General features: G+C 41.2%; 1 protein-coding gene across 2 annotated transcripts in view; it reads left to right on the top strand.

The window, feature by feature from the left end:
* The window catches only part of cdin1 (CDAN1 interacting nuclease 1), a 56,942-nt gene that overhangs the window by 11,993 nt on the left and 24,777 nt on the right, over nucleotides 1-20,172 (top strand). For both annotated transcript variants that reach the window (XM_031310040.2, XM_031310039.2), the window contains 7 exons: nucleotides 567-627; nucleotides 3,682-3,754; nucleotides 14,168-14,247; nucleotides 14,641-14,690; nucleotides 16,329-16,396; nucleotides 17,646-17,711; nucleotides 17,966-18,071. In XM_031310040.2, the coding sequence (XP_031165900.1) occupies nucleotides 567-627; nucleotides 3,682-3,754; nucleotides 14,168-14,247; nucleotides 14,641-14,690; nucleotides 16,329-16,396; nucleotides 17,646-17,711; nucleotides 17,966-18,071 (504 nt within the window). The remainder of the gene's footprint in view (nucleotides 1-566; nucleotides 628-3,681; nucleotides 3,755-14,167; nucleotides 14,248-14,640; nucleotides 14,691-16,328; nucleotides 16,397-17,645; nucleotides 17,712-17,965; nucleotides 18,072-20,172) is intronic.

The following is a 20,172-nucleotide window of genomic DNA, read 5'->3' as shown; positions in this document are numbered from 1 at the left end:
TGCTAAGCTAAAGCTCTGTTCTCCATGTCAAATTGAAAGCAGAAAAATAAATAAATAACCAGCCATTGGACATTTGCCTTACACAGGCATATGATGGGATGATTATCTGTAATTCAATGAATACGGATAAATAAATAAAAAAAGAAAAACAGGCTGCAGGGGGAAACCCTGTTTGCATATTGCAATTAGCCTTTATCTAGCATATTAGGCCATTGTTCTGGGGAAAACAAGGCTGGATAATGCACTTCTAATCCACTTACAACAACAAACCTCAGAGATGATCTGGGTAAGCTCAGAGGGGAGCTGCAGTTTTAGCTGGCGAGGGAAAAAAGGCTTTTTGGGTGGCAGGGGTTAACTAACTAACTATCACCATCATCTGGCTTCAAGGAAATTTGAAGCCCTTCAAGCAGTGCTGTTTTAACCACACCGAGCCTGCCATATGCCACCTAGGGCAAAGTCATCAGGGACATTAGCATGTCTTGGCTAGCCTGGTCTCGTCCCCTCTACCCTTCTGTCTGCCTTTGTGGTCCATGTTTTTTTCACTGCTGTTCTTTGTTATAATGAAGGTATCTGAGTGAAGCAAAGGCACATCCCACTGCTCCTGTCCTGCTAGAGTTGGCCAATGAGGTAATAACATAACCTTTAGTTTTCTCTCTCTCTCGCTCTCTTTTCTTATCTTTGAAAATCTGCTTTTTTTTTTATAAATGGATAGATAGAAAGTGGCTGCAGTTTTTAGATTTTCTCTCTTGTCTGTTAGTCATTATCAAAATTGGTAAATTGGTCCGCTCCATTATCAATTATTTAATGTAATTAGCTCTCACCTCCATTAAGCAGATGTGAAAATACTTTTTGTGTTTTATTATGTAATTTACCAAATTGCACTTCAGACAAAGTTGCCGCAAACTGCGGACAGGTGAGGGCTGGGTCATTGGTTAATGCTTCTCTTCATCATTTGTTTACTTTAGGTCAGTGTAGGAGTTGGACTCTGGTTGAGCAAATGGTATTCATACAATGTATTATATGTGAACTTGGTACATAACTAAAATAGACTGTAGTGGGTGTTTGTGTGCTTGTTATAAAATAGCACAGTGCTTCAGCACTTAAATTATTCACATGACCAAGTTTCTGTATTTCACATTAGTAAAATTAATTTGCTCAGTGGCCTCTAATGTGTCTTACATTTTGTACCTAGTCAGTAGATTAGCCTTTCCGTTAGGGTAGTACCAAAAAATCAACCAACAGTTCCTACTCTGTAAACAAAATGCAGCTAATGTGGCTGAATAATTTAGGAATTGACGTTTTAGATTATTAGGCTATTTTTTTTAGCGCCAGATACTGCATTGTTTTTACACTTATTTATTTTATTTTGTTTGTCATTTGATCACATTGTTAGTCTTGCAGTTTCCTCCTATTTTGATTGTTAGAATAGGCTGTGTAACCTTTTAAAACATTTAAATGCGCATTTCAATTTTTATTGGTGCTTACACCAGGCAACGAGATTTGAGGGTTTCTTAATCTAAAATCAGAGTAGTTCATATGCATCAGTGGCACCTCAAAGCTAACCGCCATTATTCATTCTCCATTTAATTGACACGTGATTTTTTTTTTTTCTCCAAAGGATTAAATTCAGCTCAGAGATAACTGTCTATGAACCATTTAACTGTCATTTTAATATGCTACTTAACATTTAAACCAAGCACTCATGGTCTCCCAGACCGCTAATTGATGTAGTTTCATCCCTTTATGAGACAATATATCTCTAACAGAGGGAAATGATTAACAATGATGAAAACTGTTCATGGATTTCTTTCTTTTTTTTTCTGCCCCTAGAAGTCTCCCATGAATGAGGGTCCTAAACTCGACATTTGCTGTTTTTTTGCATGCTTTATATGGTGCTTTATGTAAAGGTTACTTAAACATACAGGGTTTTACTGAACAATAATTGTTTTCTGCAGGAATTCAAGGTTCTGTGATTCTTAGTCACATGTTAAACTCATGAAGTGCTGCAGTCTGACTTGAGAATGTAGATGGACTCATGATTAATATGAAAATTAGGGAGATGCAAGTACCTGAACTAATCAGGTGGTCCTTATTCAGGCTGGGCCAGCGTTGGTAATGTTGCCATTTTTCATGTGTCAGCCCTGATGCAGGTTACCAGGAATCTGATGCTCTCTCGTTATCCAAAGGTGTGAATGGAGAGCTGGCTAATGCGCACAAAGAGGATAGGATTGAGAGAAAGAGAAGAAAGGGAGAGAAAATGAGAAGGGCTGGGGAGAATAAAGGGAGCTACAGTAGCTGCAAGCTACAAATGCAAAGTTTAAAACACTGTCAGAGGTCTTAATGAAGATATAAACTCTGTGCTCTTCCCTTAATTATTATAGACATGTTTGGCTTTTTTACAAGCTGCCTTCTTAGTGCAATATTATGGAGATGTTAACAAATACTACTGCGGGTAAAAAGACATTGTTTAGACAGAAGCCTCTCTGCTCCCAGCGATACCAGGAAGCATCAGAGAAAAGATGAAACAGACCATTCTCAGTACAGGCTGAGGGCAAATTCACTTTTGGTCCCCAATTATGCTAACAAGAGAAAAAATGATGCTGCAAGAACATTGTGTTTCATAACGAGCGTGCTAGGAATGGCTAATCTTCAAGCAATGTTTTAGTACCCTCCATACTGAAGTGGCTGCGAGATTTGGCAGTGAATGACTTAATGTGTCTTATTATTTGCAGTCAAAATGCTATGTTTTTTTAAAGATAAATTGGCTCCATACACTTAGTTAACCTTTTAAAGCTTATACATGCGTCTGAACATTTGGGACCTTTTTATGGATGCTGCCTGTTAATTGAACTGAATAATAAAACGATGCTGTTGGTTTTTCATTACATACCATACTAACACTTTCATGGTAATGTCATTTAAAAATGTGTGGGAAGGCATTGTGTTTATGGGGTCAGATAGACACCTTCTGTATCATTAGTGCTCCCTTACCTGTCAGGGCATCTCCCTGCACTCAAACTAAAAACATTGCACACCTCTCAAGGTGTCTTTCTGTTCAAAGAGTTTTGCAGCCATAGGTTCTATCCTTCCTATTAAGGACTGCATTCCCACAGTCCCTCCGGTGTGTCCTGTTGGTTCTGCAAGTTTTGCCTTGGTGATCATCCTATGATTAAAGCTCCCCATTGTGTCTTGCTCGGGCATAGTGTGTGCTGCTTTTTCATACAAGATGAGAGACTACGCTTGTCCGTTTGACAGAGGTGAATGCAATTCAGCTGTGTAGCTTGGCTGCGTAATTGGCCAACTCTTGTTCCTGTGGGAAAGGTTATTGCAGAGTAACGCTTTCAAAGACCAATTTGCACAGGGATTGTCGAAAAGTTAGGTCAAGGTTTGGAAACGCAATAATATCATTTAGAGCCATTGCAATCATTATTATCTATGTGACATCAGCCGAAGGTAGACTGGCCGTGTAATTTCAGCGCCGTAATTCTTAAGCTCTTTGAAAAATGTTTGCACCTCCAACTGGATATGTGGGATTTAGTCTGAAGGTTTGTAAATGGAGTGATTCTCCAGAGAGGAATAACATTTCCACTATACCTACGCTTTAAAGTAGCATTAACTCCCCGTTGACGTCATAGCCTGTTTTTTTAAGGCAAATTCTCTTTTTTTCCAATCTACGTAAAGGTGGATCTGTCTCCTGCACTGATGGCTCGTATCATCCTGGACAGGTTCCTTCAGGGCCTGGAGGGTGGAATGCGTGAGTAACACTTTTCCATTTTCCACTCTGTCCTTTCTATCATTCCCCCCCATCAGTCTTAATTGTAGCACTTTGTCTTTTGAATCCCTTTCACTTTGAGTCCCAATTCCAGTTCCTGCTGCTGTATTTTCAGCCTGTCCAAGCTTAATGAGAGACAGACCACATTTAGTACTAGCTGCATCCCAGGGCACATGACTAGCAATTAAGCACTGGGTGGACCACCCACCTCTCAACTGCAGTGTGGATCAATTCTAGCTCACCTCATCAGTGTTATTTATAACACCCCTGATTTCTTTCCTCGCCCTCCTTCATCCCCCAATGCATCCATCTACCCCCTACCTTCTCCTCTTCCCTCATCCCCTTCTCTTTCTCCGTCCCTACTGGGCTCCTCTGAGGAAATTGAGTTGAGGAAAAGTGTGGCAGAGAAAGCAAACCATTCGTAGGTAGCGCCGATGGACACGCTGTGGACAAAATTCCAGATGCAAATATTTTTGTTGTCAAAGAGATTGTCCAGAAATTGTGTGAATAATTACCATGTACACTGGTTAGTGTCTTTTTTTTTTTTTCTTCCTCTATAGAACTTTCTTACGTCATCTATCATATTATTTTTTGGCACAAATACTGCCATACTTTTGCAGTTTTTACATGTGACATTTGTTAATTCATGCAAACAGCTTTTCTCAGGATCTCCCAATATCACATCCTATCATACATACCGTGTGTGTGTGTGTGTGTGTGTGTGTGTGTGCGCGCGCAGCAGTCAGTTCTTCGAGAGTGAATCGTGTGATGTCAAAAAGACTTGATTCCAATTTAATCAAGAAAGAGATTAAAGTGGATGTGTGTTATTTTCAACTTCGCCACAGCACAGCCATTTGTCAAAGTCAAACATGTGATTGCTTTGGACCCACCGTTATCCACTGCCTGTCAAAATACTAGTCTGCGCAGCTTGTAGAACAGGGCATTCATCCAGGAGAAGCACTCTGTCTCAGATAATAGCACACTGCATCCCTCCATCTCCATACAGTGAAAACATGCTTTATTATTGCTCAGAATAGATTTGTAGCAGATGAAACTTTATGGATGATCATTGTTTAATTTCAAAATAGTGTTGTAACCGTGCTGTATCTTAGCGTTCGCAGGCGAGCGAGGAATGTCATGGTCGTAGTTCTCCTTCTTTGAGAAAGTGATTTCACAGGAGCTAGATGGCTTTTACAGGATAATCATAGATTCCAATCAGCCTAACTAAGCCTACACGCTGTGACACTATGATTTAGATCAGATTAATATCTAATGTTTTATATGGTAAAAGAGTTTGACGGCTTCCTGCTATAATATATATATATTCCCAAATGATGATGTCATTATACTGTACCTTTCTACTGTAGCCAGCTAAGTTGCTTTGAGGGTGACTTCTGTTTTGACATAGCTCTTCTGCAATCTCCTCATGACCTGCTCGGCCTTTGCAAATGAATTGCTGTCCGCATGGGCTGCGCGGTCAAATCGTCCAATCTCCCCGTGTGTATATTAGACTCCAGTAATGTGTTTCCATTATTAAACAACGCAAGGATAATTGTCTTTGCTGGCAATTAGCTAACAGGTTGGTTCAGTGCTATTGTCAGGTATATCCGTCATGCCCCCCCTCCAGCCCCAGAGTGCGCTCCAGTGTGCGTGTGTGTGTGTATTTGTGTGTTTTTGTCGGACTCCAGAGGGAGGGCGGGCAGGCACATTGCAAAGATCAATAGACTTCTATATAAGGGACATTACCCCCAACTGGGTGAGTGGCTTGCCTTTGCCTAGCACCATCGTTTTGTTTTATTCCCCTTCTCTGTCCCTTTGCATTTAAGAGACACAGGAATGGGGCCTTTGGGACTGTGGAATATATGTACAATCACTAGTACTGGATCAATACAGAGTTTTAAATTGTTTTCTGTCCCTTCCTTGTTTTGTTTTGCTCGCTTGTTGTTGCCCACCCAGCACCACCCCTCCTCTCCCTTCTCACTAGCTGCACACACCACCACAACACCTCAACATGACGACACCACCAACAAGCTGCCCCCTCTCCTCTCTTTGCAGCAGAAGTATTGGAGAGAGCATCAGTCAAGCAGAATGAAAGACTATCTGGTGGCGCTTGTAAATAAATCAATACATTCAAAGCAGTTTTATCACATATTGAATATGATATCAACATCCATAATGCTCCTTGTCTCATGAAAACAGACTAGGCAGTTGGGGAGGAAAGGTCATGGGCACTTTTACACTGTTTATATCCACTAATTTAAGTCACCCAAAGCTGCCCTGTTTTATTTTTTTAGAAAGAATTACAGCGTTCTGAACCAGTTGAGACCGCTTCAATGTATATGCCAGAATTCCTCTCAGGGTTGTTGTGGACTAATGGCCTAAATAGGGGAAATGAATGTGATAATTAAGTTTATAAGGCACATGTAAGGCACTATATGAAAATATTAAATTTGATGACAATAAAATAGAAACACAACTAAGGCAGCAAAACATATATTTTATTGCATATGATTCCATCATTGTGATATTGAATTGCTTATTTTTCATGTATTCAAATTGGTTATCAAAAAATGATGTTATACATTTTAATTTTATGTTTTATTGCCACTGTCTTCTTTTTTTTAATTTTCATACTGGAATGACAGGACTACGACTCATTATATTAGATTATATTATGCCAATAAAGTTAAATGAATTGAATTGAACTGAACTCAACCAAACTCAACTAAAAGTGATTCGCTTTAAAACAGAGATGTTCACAAGTCATTTTTTGGAAGTCCAAGTTGAGTCTCAAGTCTTTGAGCTCGAGTCCAAGTCAAGTCTCAAGTCTTTGAGGGGCTAGTTCAAGTCAAGTCTCAAGTCTTTGAGGGGCTAGTTCAAGTCAAGTCTCAAGTCTTTGAGGGGCTAGTTCAAGTCAAGTCTCAAGTCTTTTGCCACGAGTCCAAGTCAAGTCTCTCTGGCCATCTGATCTGTCCCTAACACTGTATTGTTAAAGGTCCTATGACATGCTGTTCTTTGGATGCTTTCATATAGACCTTAGTGGTCCCCTAATACTGTATCTGAAGTCTCTTTCCCGAAATTCAGCCTTGGTGCAGAATTACAGCCACTAGAGCCAGTCCCACAATGAGCTTTCCTTAGGATGTGCCATTTCTGTGTCTGTAGCTATTGAGGAGGAGAGAGGGGCGGGCAAGATGGAGGGTGGGGGTGTGGCCTTGACCAACTGCCACTTTGCTCGTTTGAAAGCCATGATGTCTCTCTCTCTCATGGGGGGCCAAATTCTCTGGGCGGGCAAAGCAGAGAAAGGGGAGGTAACCTTCCTCCTTATGATGTCATAAGGAGGAGATTCCAGATCGGCCCATCTGAGCTTTCATTTTCTCAAAAGCAGAGCAGGATACCCAGGGCTCGGTTTACACCTATCGCCATTTCTAGCCACTGGGGGACCATAGGCAGGCTGGGTGAACTCATATTAATGTTAAAAAACCTCATAAAGTGAAATTTTCATGCCATGAGACCTTTAAATCTTATGAATTCAAAGCATGTCCTGTAGCTACCATCCATACAGTACAGTATCAAAATCAGTTCTAGGATAACTTCATGGGATCTACTTAACACATCCCTCTAGCCCTCGAAACTGGTGAAATATATATATATATATATATATATATATATATTTTTTTTTTTTTCACACGTTTTCTATACAATTGTACATAGCGCAACTGTGCTGCTATGTACATAAATACACAAATATACAGCACAATATACATTACCTACACAAACGTCTTCTACCCACTCCCCACCCTCCCCAATCCCCATGCATCCTCATAACCTATCTGTACAAGTATACATTTGGAGTAAAGTGAGCCTACATTTTGCCACCCACAAACAAAAAGACAAGGTAGGGTATATCCTACATACAGACAAAATGCTACATAAAGAAGCATAAGAAGAAAAAAAAAACATATAAAATGAAAAAGTTAAATTAAAAAAAAAAAAAAAAAAAAAATAGATAATTAAATACAGGCAAGTCATTTAGTTATCCTCAAGGTAGAACTACACCTCTTCCCAGTCCACTGCAGAAACCTCATCAAAATAGTCCATGAAAGATCCCCAGGTAGAATAGAATTCTCTCACGGTTCCTCTGAGTGAGTATTTCATCTTTTCTAACTTTAAATGATACATGACGTCTTTAAGCCACCTGGTGTGGGATGGAGATTTTGGGCCTTTCCAATTCAGCAAGATAAGACGTCGGGCTAGTAAAGTTGTAAATGTCACCACTGTGTGAGATTTTCCTGACCACCGGGAGTGGGAGTCAACAGGCTTGGTCCCAAATAGGTCTGTGACTGGATGGATTTCAATAGCAATGCCTAAAGCGTCCCTAAGTGATGTAAATACCGCCTCCCAGAATGTTTGTAAGCGAGGGCAGGCCCAGTACATGTGTATTAAGCTAGCTGGAGCACTTTGACATTTTTCGCATAACGGATCTAGGGAGGGGAACAGTTTTGAACCTGGTGAAATATTAACCTAAGTCTGTCACATCATATGGATACAACTATAAAGATACAATTTGCCTGTTCCCAGCATTAGCACAACACTTTGCGATGGTTAGCTTGTTACCTGTGATGATATATGCTAAATGTAACGTCTCTTTCACTCAAAAAAATGTCTAATGTCGAAGTTGAAATCAAGAGAATACAGTTACAGAACAACACGCATCTCAGAGTCAGTCCAAATTACGCACAATAAGCAGTTTGAACTCACTGATGTAATGCCATTTATTATATTATATTATATTCAAGTGTTAGTACGCTCAGTGAAACTGAGTCCAGCGCGAGGGAGATCCGACTCAGAGGAGGAGAGGTTAGTGAGGCCAGCTTCTCCACAGCAGGTGACAGTGTGCACGGATCCGCTGTGCCACGCATGGATGAAATAATGAAATAGTAAATAGGACTACAGTAACAGAAATATGTGCAGAATTAAGACAGTCAAGACGGCCCAGTGTTTGGTGGATCGGGTACACCTTGTTCACTTAATAGTCTACAAATCAGCCACGGGATCAATTACGTATCACATGAGTTTGCCCACCCGACACAGCGTTTGTTCCTGGGGAGATGGATCCGTGCGTCCCGCCTCCTGTGCGCCATGGATGTCTGAGCCTCCGCAACTACTAACTATAAAGATACAATTTGCCTATTATCAGCATTAGCACAACACTTTGCGATGGTTAGCTTGTTACCTGTGACGATATATGCTAAATGTAACGTCTCTGTCACATTAGCAAGTGACTGACCTATCTGGGTGCGTTTTGAGATGCCTGATGAAGTTCGACGTTGTTGATCCGTCATCATTTATCTTGGTGCCACACACCTTGCATGTAGCTGTTGATTTACTGCCACTGTTTACCAAGTTATTGAAAGCAGAACTAATGACAAAAGGCACAACTCCGGGAGGACTTGGTGTCGCCATCGTCAATGCATTTCTTTTATATGTGAGTGTGCGCACATAGGCATAGCGCATGTGTTACGTTGCACATTATGGCAAAGGGCAGGGGACATGCAGCTCGTCGTACGTTTCCCCAACATATATGCAAAAGAAAATAGAAATACATACAATACAATTTAGATTTAAAAAGCAATAATTACATGAAAACAGGTTGTTGACGAGTCTCGAAGCTGAAGTCCGAGTCAAGTCTGAAGTCTTTTGGGTCGAGTCGCAAGTCAAGTCTGAAGTCAGCTATTTGTGCAACTTAAGTGCGACTCGAGTCCGAGACGTAGTAAAAAAAAACTTCAAATTTGAAAGGCTTAAACAAGCTGTTTGCTGAAATTACTTGAAATTGATTACTTGAAAACTAAACTAAAAATGCAATGAACTCTGTAATATAAATAATTACATACGTAACTGATGCAGTAACTGTACTGCAACAAGAATAATATTTTAAAACAGTTTAAAATGTTCACGTTGAGGAAAAGATGGTTAGCATGGAAAGATATAAACTGGATTCAACCTACATCATGTGTGCACAGAATGTGTCTCAGCCCACTGAGGTTCTGTAAATGAGACAATTGTAAACTGCCATATTGTCATTCCAACTCTATGTTGGTAGATACTACCTCGTATTGCCTCACATTGGGGGAGCTCATGCTCTTTCTTTTCCATCTCCTGCTATCTCTTCATCTTTCCCTCTATTCCTCCTTTGACAGCAGCTCTAGATTTAGACATACTTTTTTTGAGGAGGCAATTTTGCTAGCTATTTGACCTTTTCCATTTTCCCAAGGCCCAGCTCCAGATTAGATTGCTGCTCCATGTTTTGTAACTATGTGATTCGACCGCCTTTAAGATTTATTGTCACATTCCTTTACAGAATCCTTGTACGCAAGGTTATAAATGCCCTGTGTTTGATGTTAACACTGTGAGAATGTTGGCGTCTAATATGATCCTTTGGTTCTTTGACAGAACTCATAATAGCTTCTGTGTTTTGCAGATCAGGCATGTTGATAACTGAATATTCTATTCTGTTCTATCCAGTAAAATCTCAACTTTGGTATCCACTAAGATTTATGCTTCCTCCTCTCTTGTCTTCAAGTGCTCCTCTTTTCTCTCTCTCTCTCTCTCTCTCTCTCTCTCTCTCACCTCTCCACTGTGGTGGAGCTGGTGTGTATATGTAGCCTTTTTTTCAAATAATGAGAGCAAGGGCACTTCATTAGCAGGAAGGGAGAGAGTAAGGAGGCAAAGGCAGGATGAGTGTTTCTGTGCGTTTGTGTGTATGCATGTAAGGGGTGGGTGCAAGAGAGGTAAGCAGCAGCGTGGCACTTCACTTGACAAGTATACTAATTACTCCTTTTCAGCAGAGAAGCTCCAGTCAGCCTCTGCCACAGTCTAATGGCCTGACCTACGAAGCATCTCTCCATAGCAGAGCCTCCCCAGATCTACCATTACTACTGCTACACACACACACACACACACACACACACACACACACACACACCGAAATGTAGAGTCTCATCTCACCGCTATCAGGGAGAATCAGGTGGAAGCAGATCAGTTCTGCCCCAGTAACCTCTTCAGGGACTGGGCTCCTCCTGCACAGGAGATACCACCTCATATCATCAACTAGCACCTACACACCACCACAGATAAAAAAAAACACACACACACATTTTTTTCTCCCTTCTTCTCATCTCCCACTTTCTCTCTCCTTCCCATCTTCTGTTTTTTTTTTTTTTCAATACAGGAGGATAAATTTAAAAGGAGTAAATTGGAAAATCAAATGAGGGCTTTAGGCAGCCGCAGAGATTTGCAGAGCTGTCGGCCAGCGTCGCAGAGCCTCATCCATCATGTCCCACAAGTAGTCAATTCCTCTAGTATCTGTAAATGTTTTCAGATATTAGCCAATTTATATGCTCCGAGATTCATCATGGAAAATCAGCTTTAGCGGCGCACATTATCAGGACCTGTCTCTCCCTTGCTCCATGAAGTTTGATGAACGAGTGCCCCTCCACAGCTCAATGGCTTCTGCATGGGGAGTGTGTGTGTGTGTGTGTGGGGGGGGGGGGGCCGCTGGGGGGTATAGAGGAAATGGATAAGCGCCGCCCCCCCATCCGTGGAAAAAAAAAAGTGGATTTTTAATTAATAAACAAACTTGCAGAGGAGCTCATCAGTGTCAGGGGCAATAACATTCGTCATCCGTTATTGTTTATTACGGTCCTCCCTCAACAAATGTTGCTATCTAATGAGGTTTCTCAACATTTTCTTGTGTTTGAGATAATGACTTTTTCACCCTCTTGGAGAAAGGATGAGTAGTTACAAATGACAAAAGTATGCAATACGAAATCAACCCAAGGTTATGATGCTGTTACCTTGCTTTTATATAGTTGATCTTGTTTTGGAGTTGCATATGAAAACAGGCTTGTGATTTGTTTACAGTGGTTGTTTTCTTTAGCAAATCCCAATGGAGGCGTAGCGATTCACATCTATTATTCTCCTCTTCTCTTTTCTTTTCTGTTCAGATGTTGACGGTGTGATACCGTGCCTTAGTCAGAATTTATACCAACATGGTACAATTACAGTAAATTTGTTGAATGTTTACAAGGTGCAAAGTCGCGCTGCAGGGCTTTGTTCTCTGTGTCTGGTGTTCTTCAGATTATGCTTTTTATTTTCCTGCACATGTTTTATGTGTGCGTCTGTGTGTGCCTTGAGTGTGTGTGTATTTAAAGAGCATGGCGTGTGTGTGTGTGTGTGTGTGTGTGTGTGTGTGTGTGTGTGTGTGTGTGTGTGTGTGTGTGTGTGTGTGTGTGTGTGTGTGTGTGTGTGTGTGGCAGAGAGGAGCTCAGGGTGTCATAGAGGATTGCTGCCGTGCAAGGCGGGGGCGTCTTTAATAAATGTATGCTGATGTTGGAGGCTGCAACGATGCGAGGGATGCAAGGGCCCTGTTGTTATTTACTGCTGTGTTTGTGCACAGCAGCGAATCCTGGGCCCACAAATGGCATTACAGCCTGTGATGAATGAGCATTAGGGTAAACTCATTTTAAAAGCATCCTGATTTATTAGCAGGCTGGCCTTCCATTTTCATCAGGTCAATGCTTGGCTGAAATTCCACAATGTCAGCGCCAAGGTCATCTCTTTATGGCTATTTTTAACCCCATCGCTCAAAAAGAGCAGGAGGAAGGGATCCTATCACTTATTATGGCCATCTACCAAAAATATCAGAGAGAGAGAGAGAGAGAGAGAGAGAATCTTGGAAGTGTGTGTTTGTGTGTGTTATGTGAGAGACCAAAATGTGGTAGTGGTCAACCCCCAATTATGAGCGCTAGTAAGACAAGAGCTTTAATGGCTGCCGTTTGCCTTCGGGGAGGTTTATTACACACTACTGTTTTGCAGAAGCAGCGTCAAATCTATAAAATGACCATTAGGAAGAGGGAAAAAATCAATCAAAATGCCATTAAAGTGGAATAAGTTGCCAATATTGCTGATGTGGTTGCGGGTCCTTTGATTTTCCTTCAGATTATTAGGCACAGTCGAGTAGTGACTTTGTTAAGGGAAACCAGTGTTGTTGGGGAGTAATATGTCTCCTGGCTTCATAAAGTTTGCTGCCTCATATTTCCCGCTTTATTGATTATCCATTATCATTTGTCATGAGGTGTCCTAACTCAAGGGGAAAATATAACCCTCTTTCTTCACAGCCGCCCGCTCTGCACAGGAGCATGGTATGGATCTGCGTGTGAAGGTACCAATCTCTGAGAAAAATGAGCAAAGAAATAAAGCACAGCTCTGTGCCTTGCAGCTCTAAGAGGGAGTGTGAGGTTATGAGGTGGGCTGGGGGAGTACCGTGACTGGGAGAGACTGAAACAGAGAGGAGGTAGCAAAAAAATAAAAGATGGAGACAAAGAAGAAGAAACGGAAAGAGAGGAAGGAGAGCTGAATGGGCTTTGTTCTTCTTGCACCCTCCTCCCTGTTTATTTCATCTTAAGGTAGATGAGGGATCACAGCACTGTTTGTCCCATCTCTGATAGTTTTCTCAAGGAGTAATGCCTATGAAAGAAATGCAAAGGGTAAGACAGGCAGACAAGGGTCTTTCTAAATGTTCCTCTAAATGCATTTCTATTAATGAAATTAATTTAAGAGACGCTTAATGATCCAGTCAGCATTTGTAAATGTACACCCCAGTCTTTTTCAATTGATCCTTTTTTTTTTAAGCTCCCTTTTTTTACCCATTTTCATAAATCTTCAGAAAAGCTGTCTTGTTTTTTAACCGTTATGTACTGTGCACAGTTTATTAGATGAGCTGGGAGCTCTATTTTCAGTGTTGGTACAGGCACCAGCCATGCCTGAAATGTGAATAGAAACATTCCTTGTATTGTCTGCAATGCTGCAAGTCTGTCAGCACCATGTATCACTAAAATGGCGTGCCTCAACCATTTCGTCACACAATGATACAATCCATTTAATCCATATCTTTTTAAGAAATGATTTAAGGATTTTTTTTTGCTGTTGCAGTACCAGCGAATCAATCCAGCAGGCTTTCCTTTCTGATTTATAATGTTAGTAGAGCAAGAATGGGGATGAGAGATGCAGAATAGTCAGCGTTCATAACATAGATAAACTACATGGGGCTCCTGTGCTCTGGACTGAAACATGTATCTATAGAAAATCTGTATAGACACCAAGCAGCCATCTAATGGACTAGTGTGGAAATACTGCACTAACAGTGGCATGGTGAATTACAGTATGTCACGCCTGTCTTTTGTCTCTGTTATCACTGTTTGCTCTCAATTTGATGCAGCAATTAGAATTTATTTATATGTGTAGGTTAGACAAGCTATAATGTTTAATGTCATTTGCATACTAATATTTATATGTAATTGTTTCCGTCCATCTTGTGCCTTTCTGTCTTGTTCCCAGCTTCTAAAACAGTCCTCAACAGCATGCTTAAGGAGCCGTCATTAATTCCAGACCAAATTTTGGCGAATAACATCTACCAGGTAAGTGTTTACTTTTAAAGTTAAACTGAAATATTATAAGGATTTATTTAAAATTGTTTTGTGTCATGGAATTCTATATTTCTTTTGATTACTACAATTTAATTTTATACTATTTAAAAAAAGTTTGTTGCCCTTTTCCCATGTAACAAATCTCCTTCTTAGGTACAGTGAGTTTTTAAGTGTTATTGTACCACCTGGCTGACAGACGGCATCAGCCGCTCATGTTTGCTGATGAGGTCACGTGAGAGCCGGCGGTCATGCCTGCCAATCTGCCAGCATGTCCTGTGTTTTCTCCTTTCCCAGGCTTCCTTCCCTCACCTCCCTTACACCCAACCACCCACCCACCCACCCACCCTTTTCGCACGCCATAATATTTCTTCCCCCTCTTTTCAGTGCACAATAAATGACTGCTGTTATGGACCGCTGGTAGACTGCATCAAACAGTATCCTATCCCATAAAATTTTAAGCCTGAAATTGACGAGGAGCTATTGAAGGGGATGAGATGTGTCTGGCTTCACCTGACATAAAAGTTCTGCTTCACAGAGGAAGTGTTTCATCCTGCCTGCCATCCCACTATCACCGGTACAGCGGCTGGAAGGCGATGGAGGGAAAAGAAGGAGGAGAGGATTGGCTGATCTAAATGCATCTCCATGTGCACACAGTGGATCAGACCCAATGTTCTATGATAAAAAAAAAAAAGATCATTCATAAGCCTTGTGATGGTTAATGTGTTTTTTGTTTGGTATTTCAGTTAACGCAGATGTTTTTTTATTTGACCTTAATTACAAAAAATGTCTTACATGCTGATTTTTTAAATCCTTTTTAATTCAATTATATTTAGTTCTGATGAATCTTATGCCGTTCAGCACCATGGAGAGTTCTGGGCACATCGGTCTAACCTGAACTATTCATTTTAATCGCACATTCGTCGTATTTTATTTATTCGCATTTCAGTCATACTTCTTATATGTTCAATGTTTTCTTCCCTTTCTTTGCCCAACTACGCATGCCCCTCTTTATCTAACAGGGGCCTGGCCTTGACTATAGGGGCAGAATGGGACTCCAGGTTATTTAGGGGCAAGCAGCTGGATAGCAGACCAACTATTTCCTGGAGGAGGAGACTTATTTAAATGAGTGTACATGGGTACATCTGTATGTTATTGTGTCTGTCCAAGCTTTCGTGTGTGGTGGTGGGGCTAGGTTGTTGTTCATAGCCAGTCAACCCTGTCCCACCATGCCCTCCTTCCACATCCCCCCTTTTTACCTTTCGTTTGCTGCTCTCTCAGCAGTGTCAACTTAGAGTCAGTTACTCCGCCACTGAGAGTTCATTATAACCGCCCCACTATGTGCTTTGAAAGAGCTCCATCCTAACATGAGAGGAATAGCTCTTAATGCATTTGTTCCAATCACCATTTGGATGTATTAATTAGAATGCATTTTGAGAGATTAGTGTTTGTCGAGGGCAGTATAATGGCATAAGAACTTTTTTTCTCTCTTTTCGAAAAAGCAAGTTTTGCATATATGATATCCGGCTTCTGTAAATGCAGGATTCCTTTCTGTGGCATCAAGCAGCATGCATCCTGATGCAACATGGCATTTATTCTAAAAGCATTTTACTTCAAATATTTTAGGGGAATGAGTGGAGCAGCCAGTGCAGCCGCTCTATGCATTTTGCCAAATTGGCATTTGTTTCTTCCTCATTTAGGTAATGCACTTTGGAGATTTGTTGTGAAAGCAGATTAAGGTTGAGATGAAGACTCTTTCTTTACATCGGCAAAACAAAAGAGAAGTAGCTTTCACTTTGCATAGTAAGCCAATAGTGGCGGAAAGGCAGATTCTTAACTTTAACTGATGTCAAGCATACACACCGCATCACTTCACGTCTATGCACCTATCTTGTTACCATAGCAAACTGCTGTACTTTGGTTTCCATAGTAACCAATTTTACAGGTACATTGCCTGATTCTTTTGTGAGCAGGTTTTCTCGTAAATATGACTTTTTACTTAGTTTCATGTTTCTGTTACATATATAAAATACTGTTTTTGCTATATATTGGAATCCTTGACTCTCTTTTCTCAGCGCTATTGGCCAAGAGCATGAGGTGCTGCTCTGTGACAAACTGAAGGAGAGGAACCTTTCCTTTCTTGGTAAGCCATCTCTTGACCTTCTCAGCATAATCTCATTTTAATGTTTTGTTAGTTGTAATGTTGTTGTCAGTTGTTTTTCTAAATTGAATTTAAAAAAAAAAGGCCGGTTTTCTGGTTCTGGATTTATATCTTTGTTCTCATTTTCTACTTTCCTAACACCATTATCTTGTTCCAACAATATTAAATCAAGGTATGTGTCCAGGTGTGAAATTGTGAAACAGGATTTTTAACCCTCCCTTCCTCCCATCACCTCCATCCCATCACCATCCCCTAGGTCAGATGAGCGATGGAGGATAAAAGTCATTCCCACTGTCATTAAGACCATATCATTTATTTGAACCTGGAGTGCTGACCTTTCTCCAGAGCTGTACAGAGGACTGTTCTAAAACTGTCAGAGTTCGGGCGGCACAAGGGCCACTCAGGCAGCCCTACACCATCTGATAAATGGATTGGAAATGAGCTCCCCAACAGCAGGGATGGCCCATTAATTTTAATCAAAGGTGATGTAAAAAGGCGATCAGAGCCACATGACAATGTCAACAGCCCAGTAGGTTTGAATAGAGGCTCCCATCCCACCACATACACATCTACACCCACATTACCACACCCAGTGTGCCCCTCTGTACCACAGGCCTCTGGCAGGCTCTCTGACCTCACTGAGCTCTCTTTGTCCCCCCTTGGCTGACGCTACCTCCTCACCACCACTGACACCGCCACCCTCCATCTCTTCTCAATTCACTTCCATGCCCCATTAGTTGAGCTTGGCTGGAGACAAAGAGGCAGGCCCTTGGAACTGAATGACCTGGTCAGCCTGAGATTTAATGGAGAAATCAGGTGTTGTAGGGATAATGGCTGAAGCGCACCAGAAGTCAAGGACAATGGCTGCGGCCTGTGCAGGCAGGGGTCAGGCTTACACAGGCTATAATGCCAACCTTGTCCCCTTGCTGTATATTTTATAAAGCTCTGCCAAACTGCAAACTGGAGAGCAGCTCTGTAACTGGGCTTTACAGGGTTTTTTTGTGCAACGACAGCGAATACGTGGCAGATGTAGTTAATGGTTTTACTGTGCTTGCTGTCCTCTACTGGTATTTCTTCTGCTTTGCTACTGAGGGGTTTTGTTACCAGCACCTTGGTGAAGGCTGTTAGGTTACCTGTCTGTGATTAATGCAACAGAACTTGTTTGGTGAAGAGTACAAATGCTTGCAAAGTAAGAGTCAGATGGTAAAATGTTGCACTTTGTCTCCTGTAGATGAAAACCAACTGAGAGTTATGGGCTATGATAAAACACCCGACATCATCCTGGAGGTTCCCATTGGTTAGTATTTACATATATAATAGAACAATATTTCATATCTGAAATAACTGCCTGTTAACCTTAGCTACCTTGTTTCAAAGTGGATTATACAGTTGTCAAAATATTGTCATGTCAACACCAGATTTTCTTTGGTTTTTGTGAATGACGAGGGGAAAAATCAAAGAAAATGTCACTTGTCCCTTCTGGATCTTGCTTGTGTGGCTTTCTTGTCGCTGTTTTTCTGAGTGTTGCTGTGTTTTTCTGTTTGTGAACAGCCGTGGAGGGACACATTGTACACTGGATCGAGAGCAAAGCTTCATTCGGAGATGACCACAGTCATCGCACCTATCTCAACGAACAGTTCTGGAGCTACTGGAACAGGTGAGTCTTCTCTTCGTATGCTCACCTCCTTTTATTCTGTTTTCATATGCCTATCTTATATTAATTAAACATATCATTCTGCTACTCCTATTTTCCCAGTTTGGTTTGTGGTCAAAAAAGGAGAAGTTGTAAACCACTTCTCCTTTTTTGACCACAAACCACAATCAGTATTTCTCAGTATTACAAAGGCAGCTCATATCTCTGTCTAACAACGCTAACCACTTCCTCCCTGGCATAGGCCACACTAACACCACACTTCCATATGGTACATCTGTACATCACACTACTTCCACATCCCTCCTATCAATGGAGCCTTTTACAGCCTGAAGGGTCTGCCTGTGAGCTTGATTGTTTTCCAGAGTACACACATTGTTTTGGAAGGGAAGCTGGGAAATGGGTGATGAATCCGTTGCATCTGTTGTCATGAGAACCTTTAGACAGGAACAGCCCCTCGTGGTCTAACCCTGGGAGAACAGAGGTGTGTGTATGTGTATGTGTGTACATAGGAATGTGTGTGTCTAAATGCCAGAAATGAATAAGGCTCATAACATTCATACTTATGTCATTGTCTCTTGAGAGAACAACATTTTTATCTAGATTATCTATACACAGTCAACAAACAGGAAACAACAGCTTTGTTTTTTTCTCATCACTGCAAAAGCATAGGGCTTACAAGGGCATATAAGGTTATGCCCCTTTTTATTTGGTCATTCATGTGCTAGTTCTTAGTTTTAACATGTCCTATAGTGTCCCAACCATTGGATACATTAACGTTAACCCTATTAAATGCCAGCAATAAAGATATTAGCTATATGCACCTGTCATACAAAGTGCCTTCAGCCATTATCAAAGGATTTAGCACAATAGTCAAGTGTTATCTAGGCTTAATCTCAAACTGAAGTATATATGTTCAGGCCCACACAGAGAGAGAGAAGAGTAGGGGTCACTCGCACATGGTCTTCACATCCCTGCCTCCCTTGGCACGGGGTTCCAGTCACCAGGTTGAAAAGTCGCCCACACTGCCTCCATTCCCCTCGCTGCGGCCCCGGCCCTCCTCAGCCGTGACGGCCAGCTGACATGTTGTGACATGGTGCTGGAGCGCCAGGAGGTTCCAGACCCCAGGCACAGCCGGACTCTCTCTTTCTCTCTTTGTTGTTGTTTTCTTGGTGCATGTGCAGCACCAGATACAGCTATGTAAAGACTGAAAAGAAAATGAAAGAGAAATAATGGTTCCACATTCAAAAAGTGTTACACCTGCCAATAGATGAATGACCTACTGATGTCACTCAGAAGCTACCAGCAGAGCAACCATTTGATTTTAAGAGAAGATGACTCATCCAGTATCATTGAGCAGTTAAAATGTGGGCAATGAGTTCAAGGTCATAATCAATGGTGTGTTTTATTTTCTCAGAGTAACATAGTTTTATTTGGAAATGGCCTGCTTAAGACAAAGGCTTTGTCATTTCTTTTCTTTTTTACTATTGTTGACGTCAGGAACTAAAAGTCACTGAGGTGTGAATTTAAAAAGGGGCAATCTTTGATGGTTACTATCTTTGTTAGGCATCATTAACTATCGCTTAGAAAGTTAGTGACAGTAAAAGGCTTTGCTTAAGCTCCAAAACATTCCCAGACAATGTTTAATGAGAAAGTACTTAAATGACGTCATGTCTCAGTCAGTCTAACTTAAAATAATGCAATAAATAAAGAAGAGAGCTTATTTGATTAGCATGACATGAAGATCAGATGTCTTCATAAATATTTCACTGTGTAAGTCTGTGTTCTTTCTTAGTTTGGATTGAAGAAAGTGGCATTAATCTGTCTTCCTCTTTGGTCCTCGTGGCATTAGTTTACAGTAGGTCAAAATATCAGAATACTAACAGGCTGATTGGACGGTAGAGTTAGTCTGAGCCTTACATATTTGCCCACGGGTGTCTTGCATTGATATTCACTGGGGCGTCCTTGTCCGAGTGTATTAAGGAACTGACAAAGTAGATTCCATCATGTCAGCCAACAGCCCGGTCAGATAAACATTGTTGTGTCACAAAAGAAAAAATGTCAGTCCCTTCAGACCCTACCTTTTTCAGCACCCTTGTAATTTTTA

Source organism: Sander lucioperca, chromosome 18, assembly GCF_008315115.2.
Source record: "Sander lucioperca isolate FBNREF2018 chromosome 18, SLUC_FBN_1.2, whole genome shotgun sequence".
Classification (NCBI taxonomy): Eukaryota; Metazoa; Chordata; class Actinopteri; order Perciformes; family Percidae; genus Sander; species Sander lucioperca.
The sequence above is the reverse complement of the archived record's forward strand: the minus strand, read 5'-3'. Positions and strand labels throughout refer to the sequence as shown.